This window comes from Arvicanthis niloticus, chromosome 2 (genome assembly GCF_011762505.2).
Source record: "Arvicanthis niloticus isolate mArvNil1 chromosome 2, mArvNil1.pat.X, whole genome shotgun sequence".
NCBI lineage: Eukaryota > Metazoa > Chordata > Mammalia > Rodentia > Muridae > Arvicanthis > Arvicanthis niloticus.
In genome coordinates, this window is record NC_047659.1 from 121,304,959 (window position 1) to 121,330,718 (window position 25,760).

Sequence of the window (25,760 nt, forward strand, 5' to 3'; positions counted from 1 at the left end):
TCCTTCACTTAACATAAAGCCATGTACTCTCCCCATATGGGCATCCACATCTGTAGAGGTCTTCTTGGAAATTCCACCATTGTAGACCAACTGGGCCAATAGGGATTCTCACTCTGACTTCAGTACTGTAGCCGATGCCCTCTGGAATAGAGTGCTTTCTCATTTTATGTGACTTGGGGACAAGCAGTTAAGCTCATGTTGGGAAAAAATGGGACAGAAGGCTCTTCTTGACATCCAAGTGCCAAAGGTATATACCACAGCATGGTTCAGCCTTGTCCTACAGAGGTACTTTGAACCTCAGGTCCTTAGGTTTTTTTCTTAACTGGTATCTCACCTTCATTTCTGGTGCTGACAAAAATCTAGTTACAGGATTTAGAGAGATGGCTCAGCCGTTAAGAGCACTTACTGCTCTCGCAGAGGACCTGGGTTCAGTTCCAGGGATCTAATGCCTTCTTCTGACCTCTTCAGGCACCAGGCACACACATGGTGCACATACACACAATGCAGGCAAAACACTCATACAAATAGAGTTAAAGCAACACCAAAAGAAAGTCAGGGGAGACAAGTTTATTTCCACTCAGGATTCCAGGTTACAGTTTACAATTGTAAGGAAGTCAAGGCAGGGATTTGAAACAGCTAGTTACACTGAGAGTCAAGAGCAGAGAGAGAAAAGAATTCTTAAGTGCTTGTCTTCAGCTTACTTTTTTCTCCCATATATGGTCCAGGACCTAAACCTTTAGTGAGCTGTATTTTCCCACCTCAATTAATGCAATTAAAGAAAGCTTTGTAGGCACCATCAGAGGCCAGCTGATCTAAACAGTTCTTTATTGAGACTCTCCAGGTGGTTCTCTATTGTGTCAAGTTGACAATTAAAACTAAGCATAATATCAGCTAAAGATGTGCCAGTCACCTTCTCAGTGAGGTCAAAGGTCTGGGGCCTCACCCTTGGCTGGATACAGGTAAACAGAGATACATCACCTCTGTGGGGACATTACTGGACAGTGAATGGACAAGTCAATCTATGGCTTGTCCAGTGGGAAACCTTGGTGAAGGAGGAGTCCAGATCCAGCTCCTTTCTAGACATTGTGAACCCCTGGGGCTTTGGTAAGCAATCTGGGCTCTGTTCTGCCATCTCCAAGACAGGGGGTTGGAGTGGTGGAACCTTTGAACAAGCATAGGTGAGCCTCTTGGTACCCACTTGTCCTCCATGTCCTGGGCACTCATAGAGGCAACAAAGTCCAAGACCCAGCACAGAACAAAGAATAGAGCACTACCACAAATAAGAGCCATAGCACACAGATGGCTTCTTCTAGACGGAAGCCAGTGTTTCCCTGCATCCAACAGGGCCATCTAGTCTTGGACTCAGCGTCACTGCTATGTACTCATTTGTCACACATTCCGGGCTTTGTGAGCACTTCTGTGATCCTGCCTGCCCATCTTCATAGTCGCACCACTGCCCACTTCTTTTCATTCTTCAGCAAGTTCAAGATCATTGCTGTCCCAGAACCTTTGGCTGGCTTGCATCTTGGCTAAGTGTCACCTCCCCTAGGCGATCTTTGCTGGCTTCTTCTCTAAAGGCCCCAGCACCCTCCAATATTTGTGTTTAGGTGCCCCCCCCCACAGCACTAAACACCCCTTTGGAAGGGTAGAATTGCCTAACACATGCCCTGTTCAGTGTTTATTCACTGTCCTTGGATATTAGCTTCAAGACAGTGGGGACTTGGGCACTTTCTATGCCAATCAATATCCTAATCCCTTTATAGGTGACAACTCCTATAATGAACGCTCTCAGCAACACCTGAGCCAGCAGCATTATTTCCATTTATAAATGCAGAAACTGAGGCACACATTAGCTGGGCAACTTGCCCAAGGTTCTACAGCTATATGCTAAGAGGGCTGGGAGAGCCCCATGCACATTGTTGGGAGTATGCTGTGTTATCTATAGGCATTCCTTACCTTACAGGCTCAGAGACTGGTGGGCAAGCTGGCCTTGTCTACAATGGTGGAAGTCAAGGCCACCCTCTATAGGAGGGCTAAGTCTCGAGGACAAGTTGGATTAGCTGGGGTAAAGGACACCCTGTCATCTTTTACAGAGTCCCAGAGAGTAGCCAGGTTAAGGAGCTGGAAGCAGGCTCCTTGAGGCTGGAGTAAAAGATGATGATGAGACCATCGGTTAAGGGACTAGGTCATCTGAGGGATAATAATAATAATAATAATAATAATAATAATAATAATAAAATGTCCCAAGGGGCCGAACAAGAAGCAATGCAGCTAGGAAGATAAACAGAGACTAACCAGATTGTACAGAATCTTGACAAGACCAGGTACCCAAATGTTACTGGAAGATGTCTTCGCCATACTTCCAGGACTACCATAACCCTTGACTTCATGGTGCCAGAGGACACTTTAAGGTTTGGAAACTACTGCTGACTCTCTGTGTGACTTGGTCGTTCACTCCCAATTGGCACTGGAGGACCCAGTCCCCAAAGACATCTTCATTCCATCAGCTTTACATCCATAATAGATGTAAGAAAGGTCCAGGAAGAGCCCTGCATCCCCAGAATCCAATACTGGGACTCCAGTCCATTGACCTTACCCCACGTTTGCTCTGGCTGATCCACCACCCGGGGGTTGCCTGGCTGCCTCTGAGCAGGAGACTGAGCTTTCCAGTTCCTTATTTCCAAGGCATGGTTGCTCTCCCAGATTTGGACTGGACTGGGGCAAGGGGGTCTACTTAGATCCATCCAGAGACAAAGGAGCTGACCTGCAAAGAGTTCCAGCAGAAGCCCTGCTCCCCCTCCCTTCCCCCTTCTCCCTTCGCAGTCCACGTGTCTCTATTGTCTGCTCCCCCGCTTCAGGGAAAGACACAGCCTCGGATGTGTCAAAACCACCACCACCACCACCACCCCCCTCCCGGCAGCAGGGAAATTAATTACTGGGCGATTTTCACTTCCTCTCGCAGCGCTCGCCTGAGCTAGGCACCGGAACAGGACCGGCTGAGTGAGGCCGTCATCGGCATGGGGGACCCTCTCCTTTCACCAGTTCTGAAGAAAGTTGAATCCCAAACCCAACAGGGGGCTCTAGTAGGAGCCCAAGCTGGGGGCAGGGAGACTAGTTAGATCTAGGCATCCACATTGCCACTTCAAAACTGGGGCAGAGGGAGCCGGCTCCAGGCAGAGGGTGGTGGCTGGCCGGCTCACTCTTACATCCTCCTCCTTCAGTCTTAATGTGCCTGAATCCCACCTGCTCGGCCGCTCACCTTTCAGTCTTCTTCTTGTCTTCTCCCTCTATTTAGCACCTTTCTTTCCCTTTCTTCACATCCCCCTCAGGGTGTGTGTGAAGAGCATCCTTTATGTGTGTATGTCCTGACCTCTCTTTTTCTCTTGCGGGTGCCTGAGTGTGTTTTGCCACTTTCTCCCTGTGCCTTTCTTGTCTGTTTCTCCTGTCTTTTTGTCCTTCTCTTTCTCTCTCTCTCTCTCTCTCTCTCTCTCTCTCTCTCTCTCTCTCTCTCACACACACACACACACACACACACACGCACAGACGCACACACACTCGCACGCATTCTGATTCATATTCTCTCTCTCTCTCTCTCTCTCTCTCTCTCTCTCTCTCTCTCTCTCTCTCTCTCTCTCTCTCTCTGCGCCTGTCCCTCTCACTCTCTCCCCTCCTGCCTGCTCGCTGCTCCTTCCTCTCTGCGCCTGGCCTGCCCCCACCGCCGGTTCAGGGGAACGTGTGCGGAGCGATTGTCCTGGGGGACATTTGATGGATTAGAGCGCTGAACAGTTCCATTGCTGGGGGACCACCTGATCTCCTCCAGCCTGCGTCCCATATAAAGCCGGCAGCCGGAGTGCTGAGCACAGCTCCAGCGACCGCCTGTGTGCGCGCCGCCGCCGTCGCCGCCGCCGCCGCCGCCGCGCCCGAGCGGCACCCGAGCCCGAGCCGCGACCGTCGCCACCCCGCCGGCTCCCCGGCCGCCCGCCTGCTGGGAGCTGTCCAGTGCTGAAGCCCGCGCCGACTGCCAATCGCGCCGGCCGGCCGCCTCCCCCACCGGGCCTCCAGTGCCCCGCGAGCCCCCCGCCCGGCTGCACCATGCCGCGTTCCTTCCTGGTGAAGAAGATCAAAGCGGATGGCTTCCAGTGCAGCGGGGTGCCAGCCCCCACCTACCACCCCCTGGAGACTGCCTACGTGCTGCCCGGCACCCGCGGGCCTCCGGGGGACAACGGTGAGTGGGCCCTGGGGGAAGGAAGGGGAGGGTCCCCAACTTGGGCTGTAGCAGGGAACCGCGGAGGAGACGTCTCTGGCCGAGTGCACCCCCGGGACTTCTAGAGGACCGGCCGGGCGGGGCTGGGGCTAGGTCGTACAAAGGAAAGTGGCAGGGTCGGCTCATCCCGCAGCCACGCGCCAGCCGGGACTTTGAAAGTTGTGGCCCTAGAATACGGCTGGAGTGAGGGGTGACAGAGAGAGGACGCCCTTAAAAGGCTAGTGGGGGTAGCTTGTAGTACCCTCTCACTGTTGAGGGAGAGAGACTGGCTGCCTGCGTGTTCCCTGGTGGGAAGGTAAGGGACCAGGACTGCCAATGCCTGGGGAGAGGAGATTGGCTCTCTGGGGAAAGTGGGAGCACCCGCCCCCTTCAACCATACTCCCCCTGGCAAAGGCAGACAAGTGCTCTTCAGCCCTCCTCTCTCCAACTCTTTTGTTACCCTCCACCACACGCCTGCCAAAGGCTGGGCCTGTTTTAAGGACTCAAAGGATGAGATTATTGGAAGGGCTTTCCCCAGCGTACCTCCTGGTCCCCTGGACTGCACTCCCCTCTCTACAGCTTCTCACCCTACCCCAACAACAGAAACTGCGGTTCCTCTGAAACCCTCCACATTCTGCCCCACCCCCACACCCCATCTCTTCTTAGAGCAAGTTCTTGTCAGGAGAAGGATTTGGGGGACAAGAGGTCATGCAAGCCCCAAAGGGGGTGACCTTCAGAGGGCAAGAGAAGGGTGCTTCTGTGAACCTATTCCTCAACAAGAGGCAGGCATGACAGCATTCAGCAGCCCCTCCAGGACAGGTGTCTGGGAAGGAGGGCTTACTTTGGTAGTGAGACATCTGACATCACAGGTGGGGGAAGAAAAGCAAGGAGCAAGACACTAAGTAAGTCTGTATTGAGCGCCCTGCTGCACGGCCACTGAACTGGCAGAGGGCACCCAGGCGGTTGGGAGCATCTCCTAGGGGACTTCCAAGCACTCAGCCACATGCCAGCATTCTGCCAAACCAGGTAAAGAGAAGATACTGAGCAAATGCCTCTGTGACCTCATCAAGGTCAAAGAAGTTAGAGAGTGATCAAGGATGCTTCTTAGAGCCCCTCAGCTCCTGGCACCGCTTTGGTACCTGCAGAACCGCCCCTCCCCCCCATCCCATTGCTCTGCCCACATCTCCCACTCTGCTATCCTGTTTTCTTGACCTCCAGGACCTTGGGGTGGAAGGCAGAAGAAGCCCAGGGAGATGGGTGACAGGAGAGAGAGTGGACCCTGGGTTGTGCAAGGCTGGGGAACCTTGTTGTGCTGGGGGTTGGTAGAAAGTGATGTCTCCACAGGTATGGAATCCATAGGATCCCTTAGGAGACTAACATAAAACTCCTGCGGCCTGCTTGATCCTGTCCCCGGGCCAGCTGAGGGAACCCAGAGAAACCCAGAGAATTTCTCATGCAGCCAAAACTGCAGGCTGTTCCTCAGAAGGAAGGCAGGAGAATGCCTTGCCTTGAATCCGGTCCAAACAGGCTTTGGAAAAAGCCCCTTAGTGAATGATGGGAAGTACAGATGGAGAGAAGATGAAGTTGTCTTTATGTAGGTCCCACCAGGTTCAGCAGCCTAAAGCCACCCCTGTCTTTGTCCCTTTCCTAAAGAGATCAACTCCCTTGCCTCTGGGAAAGCCCAGGAGCTACTCTAACCACCTGCCTGGCTTGGCACTCAATAGGGTAGCTTTGGCTCTGTGACTTGTACATGACCTTGGGCAAGTGACTTCCCTTCTCTGGTCCTTAGTCTCCCCAGAAGTGCAAGAGTTTAGATGTCATGAACTAAGGAAGCATCCTTCCAAGTTTGACAAGCTCTGTTCTGTGAACTATTGTGGAAGACACTGGGTCTAAGGGAACACTGAGTGTCATGGTTTCCTTGGGGGGGTGGGGGGGGGAGCTCTCTTGACTTCCCGCCCCGGCTATGTCTAAGAGAGGAAGTTTTCCCAGATTTCAGTCTCTGCCAGCTGCCTCATGGCAGAATAGGTCATCAAGACTGGGCCACCTTGCCTCGTTGGCTATGAACAGTCAGTGTGAACATCAGGAAGGATGGTTCTTCTAGCCTTCCAACTAGAAAACATAAGGTCTGTTCTGCCTTGTTTTTTCAAGGGCCTCTCCCCTGGTTGGGGTGTGGTCCAGACTGTGCAATGAGGGCTCCCTGCACGAATAAGTGTTCTGAGGGTCCTCAGAGAGCCTACAGGGTCCTGGTGGCCCGTTGTCTCTCCGCTCTGCCGGAAATAACCTTGCTGAGCTTTTGAGGGAAGTGTGAAAAATTGCTGAGCTGACGGTTTTTCTCTCTCTCCCAGCGTGTGTAAGTGTGCTGGGTAAACAAGGAGAAAGAGGGGAGGAGGGATGAGGAGAAAGAGGAATGGATAGAGGGAGGAGAAAGGAAGACGACGGCCTGGGGCTGGAGGTAGTTCCAGTTATCAGAAAGATCCTCTTATAAGCCATTTCTGCAGCTTGGGATGCAGGGTTAGGATGAGACTGGGGGTGATGGGCGTGGAAGGGGGAACTGTAGATGTAGAAGTCAAATAGGGATCCTCATAAAGGCAGAGGACCCCAAATGAGGTAGAGCTTTCCAGCTCTGGGAATGCCTGAGAGTCTCCCCCAACTCCCCCCCCCACGCACAATGAGAGAGAGCGCGCGCGCGCGCACAAATACACACACACACACACACACACACACACACACACACACACACGCACATGTACACGCTCCCTATCCCACTCCTTTCAACTCCCTTCTCAGCCTCTGAAAGTAAACATCATGTGTACTTGGTTTCAGACTGACTCCAAGCCCAGAGAACCTCAAATAGGGGAGGGACAATCCCTCCAATTTGGAAGAACTCAGGATAGAGTTTCTAGAACCCCTAGAAGAAAAAGAGACAAGATCCAAATTCCCCAGCCTTTCAAGAAGATGCACCTTCTTCCCCTAGGCTCCTGTGACCCCTCTGCAGTTGGCTGCATCCAGGGAGCCTTTTTTTCCTCTTGCTTCCAGGGTGCCTCTGAGCATAGAAATGCCAACTCACACTCTCCTTCATCCCCCACCCCCACCAAAACCTAGGCCCCCAACTCTGCCAAGCCTACCCTCTCAGTCCCAGAGCCCACTGCTCTGTGCTGGGACTCTGCAGTTTAGAGAAAGCAGCTGCTTACCGCCTGCTTATCAGTGGTCTCTGTGGACTGCTGCCAAGGACATCTCCTGGATTGTCCACCTCCCCTCACACTTGCCTCTAACCTCCAGCTGGGAGCCAAGGCCCCCCTCTCTACCCTAGCCCTGTCCTACCCACACCCTTGCAGAGTGCACCCTCCCTGGCAGACAGGGATCAATGCCGACCCAATAACACAGTTGTCTGCCCTCTGCAGCTACATTAAGCCTCCTCCAGCAGGCTGAGGAGCGCTCCTATCCTGCCCATGGGCTTATCTAGCTGACCACATTATACTGGCTCCCACTTCCCTTTTGCTGCCTCTAATGGCGCCGAGTAGTCGCTCCAGAGCTGGGTCTGGGAGCCCAGCTAAATAGACTCAGTTGTAGTATCTCCTTCCCATACCTTAAAACGTCCATCTGGGGATGCAGAGGGCTATCCCAATCCCTCAGCAGAGGGAACCAGAGAAGGCAGGATAGGTGCCCAAGGACACACAGCAGGCCCATGTGTTTGAAACCATGTGGCCTTTGGCATGATCTTGGTCTAGAGTTGAGATCTAAAGACATTTACATGTCCAGGTCTGTTGTTCATCCCTAACTTCAAGCTGAGAACTAGGCCCAGACGCTGTGGCCAGGGTCAGTGTCTAAGGTTACAGGACCAAGTCTGGTATTCAGAATACATCCAGTGCCTAGAAACTGGTCCCGATCAAGATTCTGGTACCAGGACTAAGATCTAGGTCCAATTTCCAGTCCAAGGTCATTCCAGATCCATCTCAAGACTGGCTGGGAGAGAATTTGGGAGTAGCTTTAGCTCATGTTCACTCGCCTCAGTTTCTCTCTCAGGAAAGTTAACAGCTAAGCATGACCTAGTTCAGCTCTGACTGGGGACTCATGAGTCTAGTTGCCCTATGAATTATCAGGATTCAGTGGGAGTATGGAACAGTACCCACATGGAATATGGAATCTGGGACCAATGCAGACTTGGGGGCTGGCAGTGATTCCTGAGAGGGCAGGAGAGTAATTAAGGCCCTTAGGTCAGTCACAGCACACAGCCCAGCGTCTCTGGGGCCTCACACATGTGCACACATACCCACGGAGCTAAGGGAGGGCAGCCTGGAAGAACTGCTGCCATCTACAGAGCAAAACAGACATGGAGGACTCTAAAGAGCGTAGATGCTAGGGCCTGTCATCCATCCATCCATATTGGGTGCTCTAGGGCCCAGAGCCTGGAGGCCTTACTGGGGGTTAAGCTGAGATACTGCTGAAAGAGCTGGAGGCTCCAGGCTCTGATCTGTTGGCCCACTGTGTTTTCTCCTGGATTAGGTATCTGCTGCCAGCCTCTGGGTAAGGGACTTTAGAAGAGACTCTTGATCGTACCCTTCGGGGGCAGAAATCAGGAACACTGAGGAGGTGGGCCATGTGCAGCACACCTCCAGACCTGGAGACACATAGTTCTATCACCACAGACCCTTGTAAAGCCTTTCCTATTGATTCCCACAGAGCCGTGGGCCTCCTGATGAGCCACAGGAACTGGGTCACTGTCAGGAAAGCCCAGAACACAGGGAAATTCAGGAGTCAGGGTAGGGGAGGACAGCTGGAATTCTCTAGAAACCCCTTGGGCCTGGATCAATGGGCATCAGCCCTGAGCTCTATAGCCCTGGTTGTGTTCAGCCATACCCCACACTCTGCCCCCTGCACCCCTGTGGGCAGATGTTCAGAGGTACCAGCTGCCAGGCCTTTGGAGAAGGTGGGTGTCATTCTGGTCCAGTGCCCAGGGAACAGCTAACAAAGATGCTATAAGAGGGGGAGGGGGAGGTGCCCAGCCCCTTTGCCCAGCTCTGTGAGCAGACAGGAGAAACTATTTTTATCCTGCTTTGCTGCTGACAGACCTGGCTTTCTGCTCAGCTGGCTGGCGCTGATTCTTGAGGCCTGAGGCCCTGGCACAGCAAGAAATAGTTCTAAATATACCCACGCAGCCTCCCTGTGGCCCCCACTGCAGCAGGATGAGTCCTCTCCAGGAACCCAGCAGCCCCCTTTTCTGCCCATCTCAGAACAGGGAGGGGAAATGGGGCTGGAAGTTCCCTGGGGGAAACGTGGCACCCTGGGAGTCTTAGGGGACACTAGGGAGAAGAGCTTTGGGTTGGATCTATTCATTAAGAAAAGGAGGCCACAGGCAGGCTCTGATGAGAGCTTGTTGTATGACCCCAGGGATCAAGGCTCCTCTCCAGGTTCCAGCTTCTGCAGAAAGGTATGGGAGGGTATGACCTTAGACTTGAGCTAATATCATAAGTCTCAGCAAGGGCCTCACACACAGTAAATGTGAGTCACTATGGCTGAGTGTCATTTACAAAAAAACCCAGAAAGCTGGACCATTTTCCAGAGTGACAGTTTCTCACCACTCCATCACATCACTGCCCCCATGAGACATGGCCAACTGTGTGGCACTATTGGAATACACCCCCACCCAGATGCTTCTCTTCCCTTCTCCATAGGCCTTCAATCTCTCTCTGGTGTTCTGGAGAAAATACAGGCTACGGATCCTGAAGCCTGACTCCCTGTCTAGTGACCTTGGGCGAGTCTTCTGCCTTCATTAAGCTTCTGGCATACTGTAGCACCTGTTTCCAGGGCTGGCTGGCATTGACTGCTAGGCCAGCAGACACAGTAGGATTTCTAAGACTCCCTCTCCCACCCCAGAATCAGGCAGCAGAAAGGGGCTCCAGCATGTTAAGCCTTATAATTTCTCTTTCTATCACTCCTGTGGCACAAGTTTTTTTTAAATGGATGCTGCAGTCCCAAGTGTGCAAACTCTTGGGCATTCTCAGGTGGCGTACACACCTTCTGGGTCCTCCTCATAAGCATGGGAGAGGTTCTTCTGGTCCTTGTCCTTGGGGGAAATTTCAGACTATAGAGGCCCTAGCACTTACCTAGGTCACACAGCTAAGGTCAGTCAGGGGGTGAGCCAAGTGTCTTCCCTTTGTGCCCTACTTCAGCAGGACCCAATCAAAAGAGACCTTTATGTCCCAGCCCTGGGTTCTGTGCTAAGGTTGAAGGCCAGATGTACACTGTTGTTAAGGATCTTCCAAGGTTCAGGCCAAAGATGACTTGTCCAAGGATACACAGCAGCCTGAGACACTATTTCTCTGGACATCATCAGGAAACACAGGAATGGTAATGACAATGGCTTGAGAGGCTGGATGCCATGTGCCTGGTGTTGTACTGAGCCCCTTCTATGCATTATCCCCTGCACTTCCATTGTGGACTCCCTCGTGCAGACGTGGTGGACTGATCCTTCGCCCAGTGTCACATACGGAGACATCTGTGGATTGGAAGAGAAAGAGGAGTGAGGATGTAAGGAGGGCAAAGGACATCACATAGGGATTGACTTTACCATAATACAGAATAGTTTTTAGTGCATCCTAGTCGACCTTTTTTCCTATATAAACCCAGAGAAGTTAAGCAACCTGCTAACATCACAAAGTAAGAACCACCCAATCCTAACGTGGCCAAGCAAAGTGTCATCATATGACATTCATAACTGATGATAAATCTCATAGCCACGGGACATCAGGCCTGGGCCCTTGGTGCTGGTCCTGAAGGCAATCCCATGCGTAGCTCTAGGCAAATGAGCAGCTGTTGTTTGAGGAATCCCTATTTCCATAGAGAGCCCTTTATCAGGATAAGATGCTGCAGTGCTGCGGGTGACCAGCAGAGGGCACCACAGGAAGCACACATCTGAGCCAGGGCTATAGGAAAGCTCCTTGAGCTCCTACTATGCATTAGTCTTTTTCATCAGAACATGATGGGGAAATTACATAATCCAGGAGGAGACAGAGCCCCAGAGAGAAGCAGCGAGAAGCTCCCAGATGGATGAGAAGGAGACTATACCACAAAACTCCAGCTGGGGAAAGTCGGGACAGTGAACCAGTGTTAGAGAATAACAAGTCGCCTATAACTGTGTCCCTAGAACTGTGGCCCCAGGTGCGTCACTTACCTTCCTTGAGACTTGCTATTTGATTGTGAGGATAGAATGCACTCACACAAGCAAAACACTTTGAACAGAGCCTGGTACCTCAGCGAGGATCCTCTACTGATATTGTACAGGCATCAGAGTCAAGTATGTTGTCCAAGGTCATACGGCTATGGGGCGGGAACGTAGCTCGGTACCAGAGTGCTTGGCTAGCACGCACAAGGCCCTGGGCTCAAGTCCAAAGGAGGGAGGGAGGGAGGAAAGGAGAGATCAAGAGATGATCTGATGGCGGAGGCCACTGCATTAGTTACTTTTCCTTCTGTCACTATGATAAAACACCTTGAATGAGGAAACGTTTTATAAAAGACTTTAGGCTTATGCCTCCAGAGGGGTGCAAGTCCATGACGGCAGAGTGGAGGTGGTGTGGCTGGAACAGGAAGCTGAGAACATATATTTTCAACGGCAAGCACAGAGAGCAGACTGGGAATGATGTGAGGCTTTGAAACCTGTCAAAGCCTGTTCCCGGTGACACACTTCCTCCTCCTTCAGACCACACCTCCTAAACCTGCCTAAACAGTGTCACCATCTGGAACTAAATACTCATTCAAACCACCACCGCCACACAGCTGGAACGGATACTGTGAGAGCCCAGTGCAGACAGACTGCTTCCAAAGCTATGCTTTTAACCAATATGTCACCATCCTCTAACAAGAGAGCATACGGAGTGGTGGTCACTGTTGGGCACAGTGATGTACATCTTTAATCCCATCACTTGGGAGGCTTCCTCTGTGAAGATGAGGCCAGTCTGGTCTACATAGTGAGTTCTAAGATAACCAGAGCTACATAGTGAGACCCTGTCTCAAAAATACTAAATAAATAAATAAAGTGCTAGTCACATGATCAAACCAAATCACATGACCACTCCCAACAGATCTCATCTCATACCTCACTTACAGGGGCCCAAGACACAAAAAGACAGACGACTTGCCCAAGGTCATTCCGCTATAGCACATGTATCCTGAAGTCAAACTTCCCTCCCCTTTCCATGGCCTGAGAGGTGTGGACCTGTCCCGAGAGCAGGTGGACAGGACAGCTGAGAGCCTGGCTGCCACATCTCTGACACTCACTCCACATGTACTTACTAGGTGCCACTGGCTGGGGTCCTGGAGACAGGAGGGGTCCAGCCACTACTTTGTCCTTGGGTGTCTCCTAAGGTACAAAGAACACATAACAGTGCAGTGGGTTCCACTCCGTGTTCCATTACATGAACAAAGTCCCATCACTCCATACCTCAGTTTCCTGTCTGTCAGAGATTTCTGTAAGGACTCAAAGTGGCAGTAGAGCTCTTAGTGCAGGGCCTGGCACTCAGCAGTTACTCTGTAAACGGCATGTGGAGAGGCTAAAAGAGGATATGAGAATATCCACAAAATAAATAACCCAGACCTTGACAAAAGGGTCGGTCTGGCTCCTGGCATGGGCAGTCTGGGCCTTCAGTGTCACCATCTTCCAGATGGGAGAGGGGATAAGTGCTTCTGGGCTAGTCACCCTACCTACCTCTTGATTAAAACAACACTCACCACCATTGTCCCCTTGCCTCTAACCTTCCTGCTGAGTCATCCACCCTGACTCCCAGTCAGTTTCTGTGTGCAGAGGGTCCTGTGCAGACCACAGGTAGGACCAAGAAAAATGGACACAGACTGGCGGTATTGAAGGGTAGTTTGTGCAGATTTCAACCTCTGTCCATCCCAAATGCCAAAAAAGGCAGAGGCCTGGAGGATGGTCAGTTAGGCCCTTTAAGGGAAAGAAGCTGGCCAAAGAACCCAGCCTGCCAGACATAGCTGGAATCCTGCTTACAAAGCCAGCTGCTCCTTCATGGGGGGGAAGCCATGGGCAGAGGGGCGTTACAGGTCCCTGAGGTCAGACGGAGAGGGCCAAATGGGACTGCCACTCCTCAGCTGTGAAGGCTGGGGAAAGGGCCTAACCTCTATTGTTCTCTGGAATCAAAGGACAATGGGAACACTTGGTAATTAAGTGCTGGATGAGAAGTTTGCTCAATGTCTGCCAGGAGCTCTCAGAGGAGCCCAGCCCCCAGGGTCCCCAGGGAAAGGACTAAGATCAGAAGAGGCCATGGGAGTCAGAGACAAATGGGGTGGCCCCTGCTCTCCAGAAGCCCCTACCGAGTCCCCTGAGAGAGCCTCAGCCTGCCATACAGCAGTCACTCAAACACATGACAGACAGGATTTCTGGTCTAAACTCCAGTAGAGCAGGTGGAGAGAGCATCTGTGTCTGTATCACACACGTGCATGCACACACACACACACACACACACACACACACACACAGAGCTCAGGAAGACTTCTACCCTGGTGTAGTTATTACATGCCACATTTTTGACTCTGTTAGGTCTCCAGAAAGGCACGTGGGTCTAGTTGGACTCTGATTCCTTTATGCAACATTTACTTATTGCATAACCTACTATGTGCTAGACAGGGCCGAGTATACAGACCCAATCCTAGAGAATTCAAAGTGTAGGGGGAGAGGCAGACAATTCAAAAATCTTCATCGAAGCCACTTTTTCAAGCAAAAAGAAGTCTAATTATAATGCTAATATTTATATAACATTATTGTGCACTCTCAATTTCTTTACATGTGAAATGGGAACTAGATACTATCCCCTATGGCCACGGAGTTGAACTTTGTAAAGCATGTAGTCTAGGCTGGCATACAATAAGTACTTAATACTTATACGTTTATACTTTATATTGGGTTCTGTCAAAGACTCTGGAGCTGGGTGTCCAATTAATTACAAGCTCCATTCAAAGCAAGCATTTTTAAAGACAAGGTCTCACTGTGTTGCTCAAGACCAGTCTCAAATTCCTGGCCTCAAATGATCCTCCTGCTTCAGCCTCCCTCTTGCTCCCGAGTACCTGGGGCAACATGTGCACCACCTATAATCTCCATTTTGCAGATAAGAAATGCAATGAAGGCAAAGGCCATTGTAGTATCTGATGCCTTTAATTCCAGCACTGGAAAAGCAGAGACAAGAGGATCTCTGTGAATTCCAGGCCAGCTTAATTAACTACACAGCAAGTCCCAGAACAGCCAGGGCTACATAGTCTCCTAACAGATAAATAAATAATAAAATAAATTAAAATAAAATAAAAGGCAGAGATTTTCGAATGTTACAGAGGTGGAAAGGCAGAACATTATTGGGGTGTGGGAAGGCATCTTTGGAGTGTTGAGGCCGCATCAAGCTTAGATCGCTTGCCTGTCCCTCTATGCCTCAGTCTCTCTCCTACAGGGTGTAAAGCTACCTCCACTGCTGTGCAAACTAGTGACAGTGAAGGGCAACTGGGTAGAACTGAGCCAACCTCTGCACCAACTGAGGTCCACCCAGGATGATTCTAAACCCGAATAGGCAGACTGCATGGGCGCCGGTTTCCTGCCAGGTTGGCTGGGCTTGCACTGATGAAGGCGGCCTGCGGGGGAACAACTCGCCCCACCCCGACCTCACACCCCTCTTTGTCACACGCAGGTTATGTGGCGCACTGCCTGCCCCCCAGCGGTTACGATGGCGAGCAGAAGCCAGGGCTGGAGCTGGCGCCCGCCGAGCCCGCCTACCCGGCCGCGGCGTCCGAAGAGTACAGCGACCCCGAGAGCCCACAGTCCAGCCTGTCGGCGCGCTACTTCCGCGGGGAGGCGGCCGTGACCGACAGCTACTCCATGGACGCCTTCTTCATCTCTGACGGGCGTTCGCGGCGGCGCCGGGCCGGGGCTGGCGGGGACGCGGCGGGCGCCGGGGACGCGGGCGGCGGCGGGGAGCGCGCGGGGCGCTCGGGGGCGACGGCGGGAGGCGGGCACCGGCACGCATGCGCAGAGTGCGGCAAGACGTACGCCACGTCGTCGAACCTGAGCCGCCACAAGCAGACGCACCGCAGCCTGGACAGCCAGCTGGCGCGCAAGTGCCCGACGTGCGGCAAGGCCTACGTGTCCATGCCCGCGCTCGCCATGCACGTGCTCACACACAACCTGCGCCACAAGTGCGGCGTGTGCGGCAAGGCCTTCTCCCGGCCCTGGCTGCTCCAGGGCCACATGCGCTCGCACACCGGCGAGAAGCCCTTCGGTTGCGCGCACTGCGGCAAGGCCTTCGCCGACCGCTCCAACCTGCGCGCGCACATGCAGACGCACTCGGCCTTCAAGCACTACCGCTGCCGCCAGTGCGACAAGAGCTTCGCGCTCAAGTCCTACCTCCACAAGCACTGCGAGGCCGCTTGCGTGAAGGCCGCCGAGCCGCCGCCTCCCGCCGGCCCGGCCAGCTGAGCCTCTGCCATGCTGGATGCCCGCAGAGGCTTCTCCCACCCCTCAGTCTGCGTCTCCCCTGCCTGCGCCCTCGGTGGGGTGGGGTGGGGGGTGAACCCCATCTTGGCCTAGAACTTTCTTTTCAACCCCGACTAAACCCACCACTCATTTCCTGCATCGGATCTCCCTTCGCACCCACCCACTTTGTCCATTCTGGCCACCACTCGGACCTTGACCCCATGTCTGGCCTTCAAGGCTCCCAACTCAGGCACCAGGTCCGTACCTCTTCCAGGTCTTGGCGCTGGAAGTTTCTCCGGCCCCGACTCTAGGCTGTGCTCCTTAAGTAGATCTTTCTTTTTGTTTCTCAGCTGAGTCATTGGCCATTCCTCTATTGGAGCCCTCAATATCTAATCCCAAATGTACCCTTGATTTCCTATCTGCCTCAGTTTCCCTGTCCACACAGTCCAATCCCTTGGGTCTCTGCTGAATTTCTCTCTGCGTGCGTGCGTGTGGTGTGTGTGTCTGTCTGTCTGTCCATCCGGGAATCTATTCTTCACCACTCTTGGAGTCCTCTGCCTGTCCATCCCTGAGCCCCTCCATGCTCGAGCCTTAGCTCCAGCCACTTACATACAGGATTCCACCTGCCATTCTCAGTCTTCCCGGATCTCATCAGACATCCTACTCCCTGCTCTCTCCAGCTCCTTCTCCCCTCTTGTAGCTCTCCAGTCCTCAGTTTTCCTAGCTGGGAAGACTTGGGAGGCAGCCCAGGGCTCTGCCCTCTCAGGTGACCCTTCTTGCCCCAGGACAGTTTCCGCCTAGGCCTCGGGCCTGGAGCGGTGATTTCCCAGATTATCTGAGCACTTTCCCTCACCCCAGGACTACAGGTTCGCCTCTGCCTTTGCTAGCGGACAGCCTGGAGCACCTCACCCATGGACACATCCCCTCGTCCGGCAGGGCCCCTTCCGCTATTTATTTGTGTATTTATTTATTTATTTATTTATCTATTTATTACTCTATTTAATCTCTCGGCTTCACCCAGGGACTGCCTGGCTTCCCCAGCTGGACTGGGAAGGCAAAGGACAGAGTCAGCAAGGCCGTCGCTCGCTGTTCCTCCCCTTACGGGTCTGGGGAGAAGCCCACCCTTATCAGAGGCCTGGAGAAATGGGGGGAGACGAGCCTGCTGATCCTCAGCTGGCAGGGGAGGGGCAGGCAGAAGGTCCTATTTGGGGGCAGGTCCCCGGCCTTTTGAACCTTCCACTCCTGTCCCAGGAAGCCCTTCTGGAGCCTCTCCCCTTGTTTCTTATTTATTCCTCTTTCAGAGAGACCCCAGGTTCCAGGGACCGACTGAGCCCCGGACCCCGCTGGGGCCTCTGGCCTGCTCCCGGGAGGAGTGCTCTCTCCCGGCCACGACTATGCAACTCTCCCGGGCAGAGGGGCCGGGATTGCCAGCCAGGCGCCTATTGGCCACCACTACCTCCTCCACCGCGCTTTTGCATGCCCGGGCGAGGACCGAAGCACACACCTCCGCGCGCACCGGCCCGGCCCCCTCTGCTTTAAGCACAGTCCTCTTCCCACGTCCCTCTGCGTTCCCTTTGTGGGCAAGAGTCTTGGACACTCAGACCTCCTTCCCCTCCCCCTAGCCACAAAAGAGGGTGGAGACTGCAGACCTCTCCAGGTTGCTCTCAGGGGCTTCGGAGGGGTGGAGCTTCAGTCGGCCCCAGGCTCCCAGAGGGAGGCTGCAGAGACCGTGGGAGAGAGAGGGGTCACCAGAAGCAATTATGGAGGGTGCTGACCCTGTAAATAGGAACTTCTGACAGCAATAATTTCCCATGCATGCTAAATCTTTTGGACCCTCCCTTGCCGTACTCCCAACTCACCCCCCCCCACCCTTATTCCTTCCCCATCTTCAGCAGTATTACTTGTAACGCAATTCAGGGATATTAAAGGGACTTTGGCCACTCACCAGTGCCTCCAGACCTTTGACGGGACCGTGTTCAGACCCACCCCTAGTGCCTATAGGTTTTCCCTCCACACATCTTGGGACGGGTGGCTAAGAGTTGAACAGTGTTCCAGTGCTCCAACAATGCCAGCATTTATGAGCCAACCTACCTGCAACACAGCCCCCAATGGGGTCTGAGGAGCACAGGCAGCCATGGCATTCCTTAACTTCCCGCCTGCAGCCTCTGGGACTATACACTGTCCTGATCTGCTGTGGTATCCAGTTCAGGAACAACCTCCATGCTAGCTAGATCGGGGGAGGGGGAGTATACTCTAGTTAAATCTCTATGAAGCAGAAGGCGGTTAATGCAAGGAATTGGCAGCTGGAAAGATCTGTGGAAAAAGATGGAGTCCTCAGCTGTTTCTTCCAGTTAAGAGGTGATGGTGGTCAGGAATGCACATTGAGGTCAGAAGGAGGCAAATCTCTTGTGAGTTCAAGCCAGTCTAACCTGGTCTACACAGTAAATTCAAGGCAACCTATTGCTACATAGTGAGTTTAAAAAAAAAAAAATCAACACAGATATGTCTAGAAGCCAGGTGGCCTCGATTGACAGCTCCATCTCTGCTATGCTGGTAGCCTGTGCTGTAATGCTGCTATGGAGCTTGGCCCCTCCAAGGTCATCTTGACAGAAACAAGAGTCAAAGGTAATAAAGGGCCCCGCCCACTTCTGCCATCCAGATCCCTGGCAAGTGTGATCCACTATACGAATTTAATTTATGGTCAGCATTCTTGCTTCCAGGAAGTCTGAGAGAAGTGATTTTGACTTCTCAGCCCCACACTAGAGCCAGCGCCCTAAGGGAGGTGGGGACGAATGCTGGCGCCCCATCTGTAAGTGGTCCATTCTTTCCTCCTTAATCAGCAGCTTGGTTGAAAGTAGCATCATCACCCAGGGAGGTTAAGAGGTGGATGCACGAACCGTTTCTGGCCAATGAGATTTAATGAGAAGGCACTGAAGGCTTGTGGAATACTTCACTGCCTCCCCATCTTAAGAGAAAAAGCCCATAGGAGCAGAAAATCATGCATGACCACGAAAGGAACCAGCATTTGCATGAAGCTTATACCAAGCCCTCTGTCCTTGGGGACACTGGAAATTGACTTAAAGGCCACTCTGAAATTTCATGGTTGGTATAGTGCTTTGGTTAAATAAGTCTCTTTACCCACAGGCTAGGGCCCCTGACTAGCATATGGACATAGTCTGCTTTGCCAGCATGCCCCCAGAGGCCTTCAGGACTGACGTCAGTGGTTCTCTATCATCTGGCTGCCTACCCATATTTTTGCTGGCACACCTAAGAGCCAGTGAAGGAGCCCAGGTCCTATTCCTGTAGTCCTTCACCCTGTGGCTTCATTTCTATCCACATGCAGATGGCCTGGACTTGCAGTTCAGCTCCTTTCTGAACTGCAAGTCCATATGAGCAGGATTCCTCTGCTTGATACTCAAAGCACCAGAGACCACCCTGAGTCTAGAGGCAGAGCTCAATTCTCCTTCATAGTTTCCTGCCTCCACAAGCGGCTACCCCACCCACCTAGATGCAGACACAAAGTTCACAAGTCGATTTACCCATGGCTCCCCCTACCCTACTGCCCAGTCCATCACTAGCTCCTGAGCCTCTTTCTTCTCCATCTTCTCAGTCTCCACCTTAGTTCATAACTAGCATCATCTCCTAGCCGGGTCACGTGACCATTCCCTCAGGGGTCTCCTGAGAGCCACTGTGCCTCCTTAACATCCTGTCCTCAACTCAGCAACCATGGAAATCTTTCCCAACGTGCAGGTAAATAAACTAGACAGCTATGTATTTCTCAAGACGTGAAACTAGTAATACCAACACTTGGGAGGCTAAGGTAGGACTGTCTGAAGTTCAAGGCCAGCCTGAACCAGGCCAGCCCAAGCTGTAGAGTAAGTGGATGTTGGTGCGTGCCTATAAGGCCAGCGATGTTGTGTGTGGAGGAGATAAGACAGGTAGGTCTCAGGGGCTCGCTTCTTGGCCCATTTAGCCAAAATGGCTCCAAATTCAGTGACAGACTGTCTCAAATCAACAAGGTGGAGAAGAATAAAAGGAGGTACTCAAAGCTGGCCGCTGGCCTCTGGCCTCCACACATGCATTCACAGGAAGCCCCAACTGCTCACATACAATTTTGGAGGTCTAGAAGTCCTAGATTGAAGTCCCAGAAAATTCCATGTCTATTGTGGCTCTGCTTCCTGCTGCACAGATGGCCATCCTCTGCCTTAGCCACATGGTGCAGGCAGAGCAGAAGTTCCCAGGGACATGGTGTGTATGCACAGAAGCATATGTGCGAGAGTGTTAAGGACAGAGCCCAGGGCCTCAATCATGTTTGTCTGACCAGTAAATGCCTCCCCTCAGCTCCAAGAATCTTTCATTAAGGCACTAATCCCATCGGTGAGGGCTCTGTTCTCATGATCTAATTCTCTCCTAAAGTATCACCTCCTAAAACTGTGTGTTTGGGGTTAGGCTTCCTACAAATGAATATGGGAGGGGCAAACAATGATCTCTCTGGGGACAGCATTCTGCCTCCCAAGGGCCATTCTTCTCACTATGGAGAGTCCAGGCTGCTGTGGATCACCTGGCCCTCCTGCCTCCCTCAGCCTCCCCTGTGCTGTCGAACCAGGCTGCCATAGTGTCCCACGTGACTTCTATCCCAACAGTAGCCAAAGGTTCAGCTCCTTCACAGTCTAAGTCTCACCTTTGAGTCATCTAACCCAGACACTGACAAAACTCCTGAAGCAGTTCATCCAAGGACGGCTCCTCCAGCTGTAAGCCTGTGATCCAGCAAGTCACATGCTTCCAAAATACAGCGGTGGGCAAGACACAGGCGTGATCTCTCCATTCCAAAAGGGAGACTAGAGGAGAGGATAAGGGAAGGTTAAATCCTTCCTGATACAAGGGATAAGGCCAACTTTAAGGCCAGAAAACTCACAAATATCTCTTTTTAGGGCAATGCTGAGTCCTCCAGATCCACAGGAGGACTTTCAGTCCTACGCTATGAACACACAGGCAGGCAGTACTGGGTCCACCATGGCTTAAGGCACACTAGTCCACTACAGACAAGGAAGTGGTCTCTATTTTTGAGCAAAGACACACCCGTGATGATCTTGGAGTTGCTTGCCTTCTGGATCATTCTTCCCTTGTCTTGAAGGTGAGCTTGTGGCCCCAGCTGAACAGCTCCAGGGTATTGTCCTAGGACGCTAAGCCTTCCATCCCTTCTCATCTGGACCAATCCGAATGCCTTTTGATGCCTACCAGCGTTGATGCCTACGTTCTTACCAGCGTTATGTCCAAGGCGCCCAAGGTGTCCTCTGAGGACTCCTCTATAGCCTCCCCTCTCTTGAGCCCTTACTAAAATTACCTGCGGGGTCTTTCCAAGCCCTTGCCTCTCCTGTTACTAGGTCCAAAGCCACTTCCATATTTTTAGATATTTTGGCATTGCTTCTCTTCTCCTCTGACTACAACAGACTGCTTATAAATTCCTGTAAGTTGTGTGTGTGTGTGTGTGTGTGTGTGTGTGTGTGTGTTTACTCAAAGTTTCAGAAGACAGGAAATGCTAAATGGAAGAGCCATCTTGGGACCCCAACTTACTTGTTTAAAGACAGCAGGTTTTTCTTTTCTTTTCTTTTTTCTGTCTCTTCCCACAGTAAAATGAGTAAAGAAACACCCCCAAAGTCTCTCTTTGGCACATTAGTCTGATTTCTCAGCCTCTATCCTCATGACCCACTCACCTTCCCAAGGCTCATCTCCTGATGCCATTGTATGGAAGGCCAGGATTTGGAAGGGTTTTGTTTGGTTGGGGTGTTTGTTTGTTTGTTTGTTTGTTTTTGCTTTGGCTTTGGTTTGTGGGGTGTTTTGTTTGTTTGTTTGTTTGTTTTTGAGAGTTTCTCATGTAGCCCAGGCTAGCCTCAAACTCTAGATGCAGTCAAGGCTGGCCTTGAAATCCCAATCTTCCTGCTTCCACCCACCCATCAAGTGATAAGAGTTCATCACAGCCAGTGAGGGCCAGCAGAGTCTCCTGGTGGTGGGCTGATGCAAAGGTATCCTGCTCTTGGCCTAAAGCTTCTAAAACAATAACAACATTCTGAGGTTTACAGCTATGCCACGGATGGTGTGCTTGGCTAGGTGCCAAGCAGATCAGGAGCCCCCGAGAGGCCGAAGGGCACCGCTGGGCTACATCCATCAACACCTTTCTTTTGCAAGGGTTGGTGAGTTATTCAGTTATCCACTGTCATTCCCTGCTGGATCAAAGCTCCATAAAATGGACCGACAGTGTCTTTTTGCACATCATTAATCCCTTTGGGTCTAGCACAATGCCTAGAAGAGAGCACCCAGTAGCTGGTTTCGGATGAACTCCACACATGTAAGGCGTTCATGATTAATGAAATGGCTCCTGCCTTTAAAAGTAGCTTTTTTTTTTTTTTTCAGATGTAGAACCTTGCAAATGTCCCCTCTCTCCCTCTCTTTGTGCCATGAGATTTAGAAGCTATAACTCAGACTGCCAGCTACTGACTGACATCTATTCACTCCTTGCTTGGCAGTCAGAGAACTCCCGTGGAAGCTGAGCAGTCTGCCGTTATGAATGAAGACTACATAGCTCAGCTGCCCTGGCAGTCAGGGTGACCAATCAAGTTGTAGACACCCAAGGGAAGGTATTACATGGAACTTCTGAGACAGCGTCCAAATCGGAGATAGCCATATCCTCCACTTTTAACAATGTCCACCTCCTCCCAGGCTCAAACTCACGTGAGATGGCTGGCACTTCAGCAGCAAAGACCATTAAAAGCTTTGCTTTAAAACAGTGAAGCAGAGCTGTATGCAGTGAAACACACCTATAATCCCAGCAGAGATAGGAAGTCAGACAAGTTCAAGGCCAGCCTGGCTATACAGCACATACTAGATGAGCAAGGGCTATAGAGTTAGACTTTGTTTTAAAAGCAAATAATAAAACAAAATGGTAGAGCAGAAAGATAGGCCTGTGCCCTCTTAGTGACCAAGGAGCAGCCATGCCAGTCCTGGGTCTAGACTTCTAGACAATAACAACTCCTCCTTTCTTCTTCCTTCTCCTTCCTTCTCTTCTCCTTCTGTAAGAGAAGACACTGGCCTCCACTGGGTCTCTTTTATAATAAGCCAAACATCATTGGTGTTAGCAGCCATGTTCTTGCCACAGAGAGTTAAGCCTTCCACTGAGTGAGGAAGAGAGGTTCAGCCTCTCCCATGGTCAAGGGAGTGACAACATACCCCTAGGTCCATTATACTGATCCACACCGACTTTCTGTCAGTTGTTAATGAGACTCCAGACTAAGCCTGAGCTGACAGGTCATACCTGTAATCCCTCCCCTCAGGAGGGTGAGAAAGGAGGTTCTCAATAATGAGACCTAATAGTGAGACCCTGTTTTGAGAACCAAATAGAGAGTCTGGGCTGACACATGGCTACAAGGAGACCCATATGGAAATGCAGAACTGGACAGACCTTCAAGTCATGTTAATAATCTAAAATGCAAACAGCCACTATTTACTGAGCACTTACAAGATGTTGGAGAATGTCTAGCAATATTACCTAACTCCCAGTAATCCCACGGGTTGATGCTACTACCTCCATTTTGCAGATTAGGAAACTGAGGCACAAATCGTGGCTGCCCCCAAACCACGTATCTCATATTGTGTAACTTTAAGCCAGGTGGGGTATAAACGATAGGTTATGGCAGTGTCACCATCCTCTTAGCTGAAGTTCCAGTTTCCCATTGGCAAAGGCTGAGGCCCCAGGCTCCTTGTAAGCTGTCTATATGGGGCCCCAGGTGACAGGGCAAGCAGCAGGAAGGATGTGTCATGGGTATATCTGTGACGCCCCTGCTAGAGCAACAGGCCAGTTACCGCTGATCTCTGAGAGCAGTCCAGAAAGGTCCAGGCGATCTGCAGCATCGCCAACCTGTGCTGGTGGAAAATTGGCATGTTCTGTTCCCACGGTAAACACGACACCGCTGGTGTCTGCTGCATGTGGGCGGAGATCGACGTGGGAGCTCAGGGCACCTGGGTTCAGAGCTGGCAGTGAGTCAGCTGCTGCAGAATGTTCTGGCACAATTGCAGCTAAAATCAGAGGGACAGGGCACCGACACCCAGTCCCCTGCTGCATCCTTCTCTTGTCAACCTCATTCTCTCACCCACAAGCCTCATACTCAGCCAGCATCCGCCCACCTGCTAACCCACATACAGGTGACTCAGGCGGCTGTACCCCAGGAGGGTGGCTGATTGTCCCCTCTAAATTCACCACAGCCATCCCTCAAACAGCTCATTACACGGCAGGTCCCCGGAGAATGCCAGTCATCCTGCATGACTCAAGCTAGCCTGATCAGACTGAGGAGAGAGAGCGTTTTATGTCACCGCTGCCTGTGTGGAGTCTCTTTCTCTCTTGGATGTGAACAAAGGTGGAGTCCCAGTTCGCACTAGCAGCTATCTTGAGACTGTGAGAAGCAGACAGAGCACAACACTGCCTCTGAGACCCACAAAATGCTCTACAGGCACTAAAAAATGACGTACCCTTCTGTGTAAAATAAAACAGGAACCAAGAGGCTGGTGGGACTGAGAGGTGGCAAGGGACATGGAGAGCCCTGCTGTCCAAGCTGGAAAAATGGCCAAGCAGGCTAGGGAGGGGCTTCAAGCTGATGTCATAATCCTTTCACTTTCCAAGCACTTAGGGGAAGCCACCTGCACATCCAAATGCTTCGTAAATCACATCCTCTGTCTGCATCACCATCCATCAGCTGAGGGGTGTGTGCAGGGGGAGTCAGGGAACTTCAGCCTGTAGCACGAGCGGCTGGCAACCTAATAAACACACAGCTTGCCCCCAAGGGGATAAGAGTTTATTCTGGAGCACATAGGTCACCCCAAATTCCATGTTCCAACACGGTAACAGTTTTATGAAGAATTAACTATAACAGAACAAAGAAAGTACATAATCAACACATTGAAAATACATTCACGCCGGGTGGTGGCGCACGCCTTTAATCCCAGCACTTGGGAGGCAGAGGCAGGCAGATTTCTGAGTTCGAGGCCAGCCTGGTCTACAGAGTGAGTTCCAGGACAGTCAGGGCTAAACAGAGAAACCCTGTCTCAAAAAAAAAAAAAAAAAAAAAGAAAAGAAAAAGAAAAAGAAAAAAGAAAAGAAAAGAAAAGAAAAGAAAAAAAAGAAAATACATTCACCAAGGGACTAGAGAGAAAGCTTGGCAGTTGAGAGCACTGGATGCTCTTCCAGAGGACCCGGGGTTCAATTCCTGGTGCCCACAAGAGGTTCATAATGTTCTGTAACTCCAATCCCTAGAGATCTGATGGCCTCTTCTGGCCTCCACAGACACCAGTCATGCATGTACCACACAGACACCCACATAAAGCAAGTTTTTTAAAGCTAGCCAATGGCTTTTTAAAAAAAAAGTGTACATCCATGGAAGTATCAGGCAAGTGAGTTACAATAGCACAGCCAGGGATCTCTGAAGCTGTCTGTGACATCCTGAGCTTGTGGGTTTGTAGAAGCTAGCTGTCTAACAGTATATCATAAAAGGTTTCGCATCATAGTTACAGACAGGAAGTTTGGTCACAAGGAGGGGTGGGGGATGGTAATGGTAGCCGTTAAGAATAATGTAGACTTCTGGCCCTGGGCCTGCAGTATTCCAACCTCTCCACAGTGAATACGTTTTGTCCAGTCCACTGTCCAAGCTGGAGAAATGGCCAAGCAGGTCGGGGAGGGGCTTCAAGCTGATGTCATAATCCTTTCACTTTCCAAGCACTTAGTGTTTGATGCGGATCCGCTAATTTCTGAGAACTTGATGTCACACCTCCTACTCCAGCCAGCCAGTTAGGCCAGGAGAGCAACCTCTCAGGTCACCCAGGGCAGACAGCTGTATGCTTCTGGGCCCTTAAAATGCCCATTCCATTCAAGAGCAGAATAAGCAGGAATTAGGCTCAGCACCTACAGGAAAGAGCAGGGTCCTGGATCTCCACGTCCAAAGGGATGCAGGATGGCTATCCTGAGTCCTCAGGAGGAACATCCCCTGCTACCGGAGTTTACCTGATGCC

General features: G+C 51.6%; 1 protein-coding gene and 1 long non-coding RNA gene across 2 annotated transcripts; one reads left to right on the top strand and one right to left on the bottom strand.

Annotated features, from left to right (window-relative positions):
* The first annotated feature begins 2,831 nt into the window (after positions 1-2,831).
* On the top strand, positions 2,832-17,651 carry Scrt2 (scratch family transcriptional repressor 2). Its single transcript, XM_034493686.2, has 2 exons — positions 2,832-4,225; positions 14,926-17,651. Exons 1-2 carry the CDS (start codon positions 4,093-4,095, stop codon positions 15,708-15,710), a joined length of 918 nt encoding a protein of 305 aa, XP_034349577.1. The 5' UTR covers positions 2,832-4,092; the 3' UTR covers positions 15,711-17,651.
* On the bottom strand, positions 10,139-15,153 carry LOC143441466 (uncharacterized). Its single transcript, XR_013108903.1, has 2 exons — positions 15,012-15,153; positions 10,139-10,739 (listed from the first exon to the last, which is right to left on the bottom strand). It is a non-coding gene; the product is annotated as an uncharacterized LOC143441466 (long non-coding RNA).
* Positions 17,652-25,760: the final 8,109 nt, after the last annotated feature.

Coding starts and splice junctions, on each gene's coding strand:
- Scrt2 (XM_034493686.2), top strand. CDS start 4,093: ATGCCGCGTTCCTTCCTGGTGAAGAAGATCAAAGCGGATGGCTTCCAG. Junction 4,226..14,925: donor CGGGCCTCCGGGGGACAACG/GTGAGTGGGCCC, acceptor TGTCACACGCAG/GTTATGTGGCGCACTGCCTG.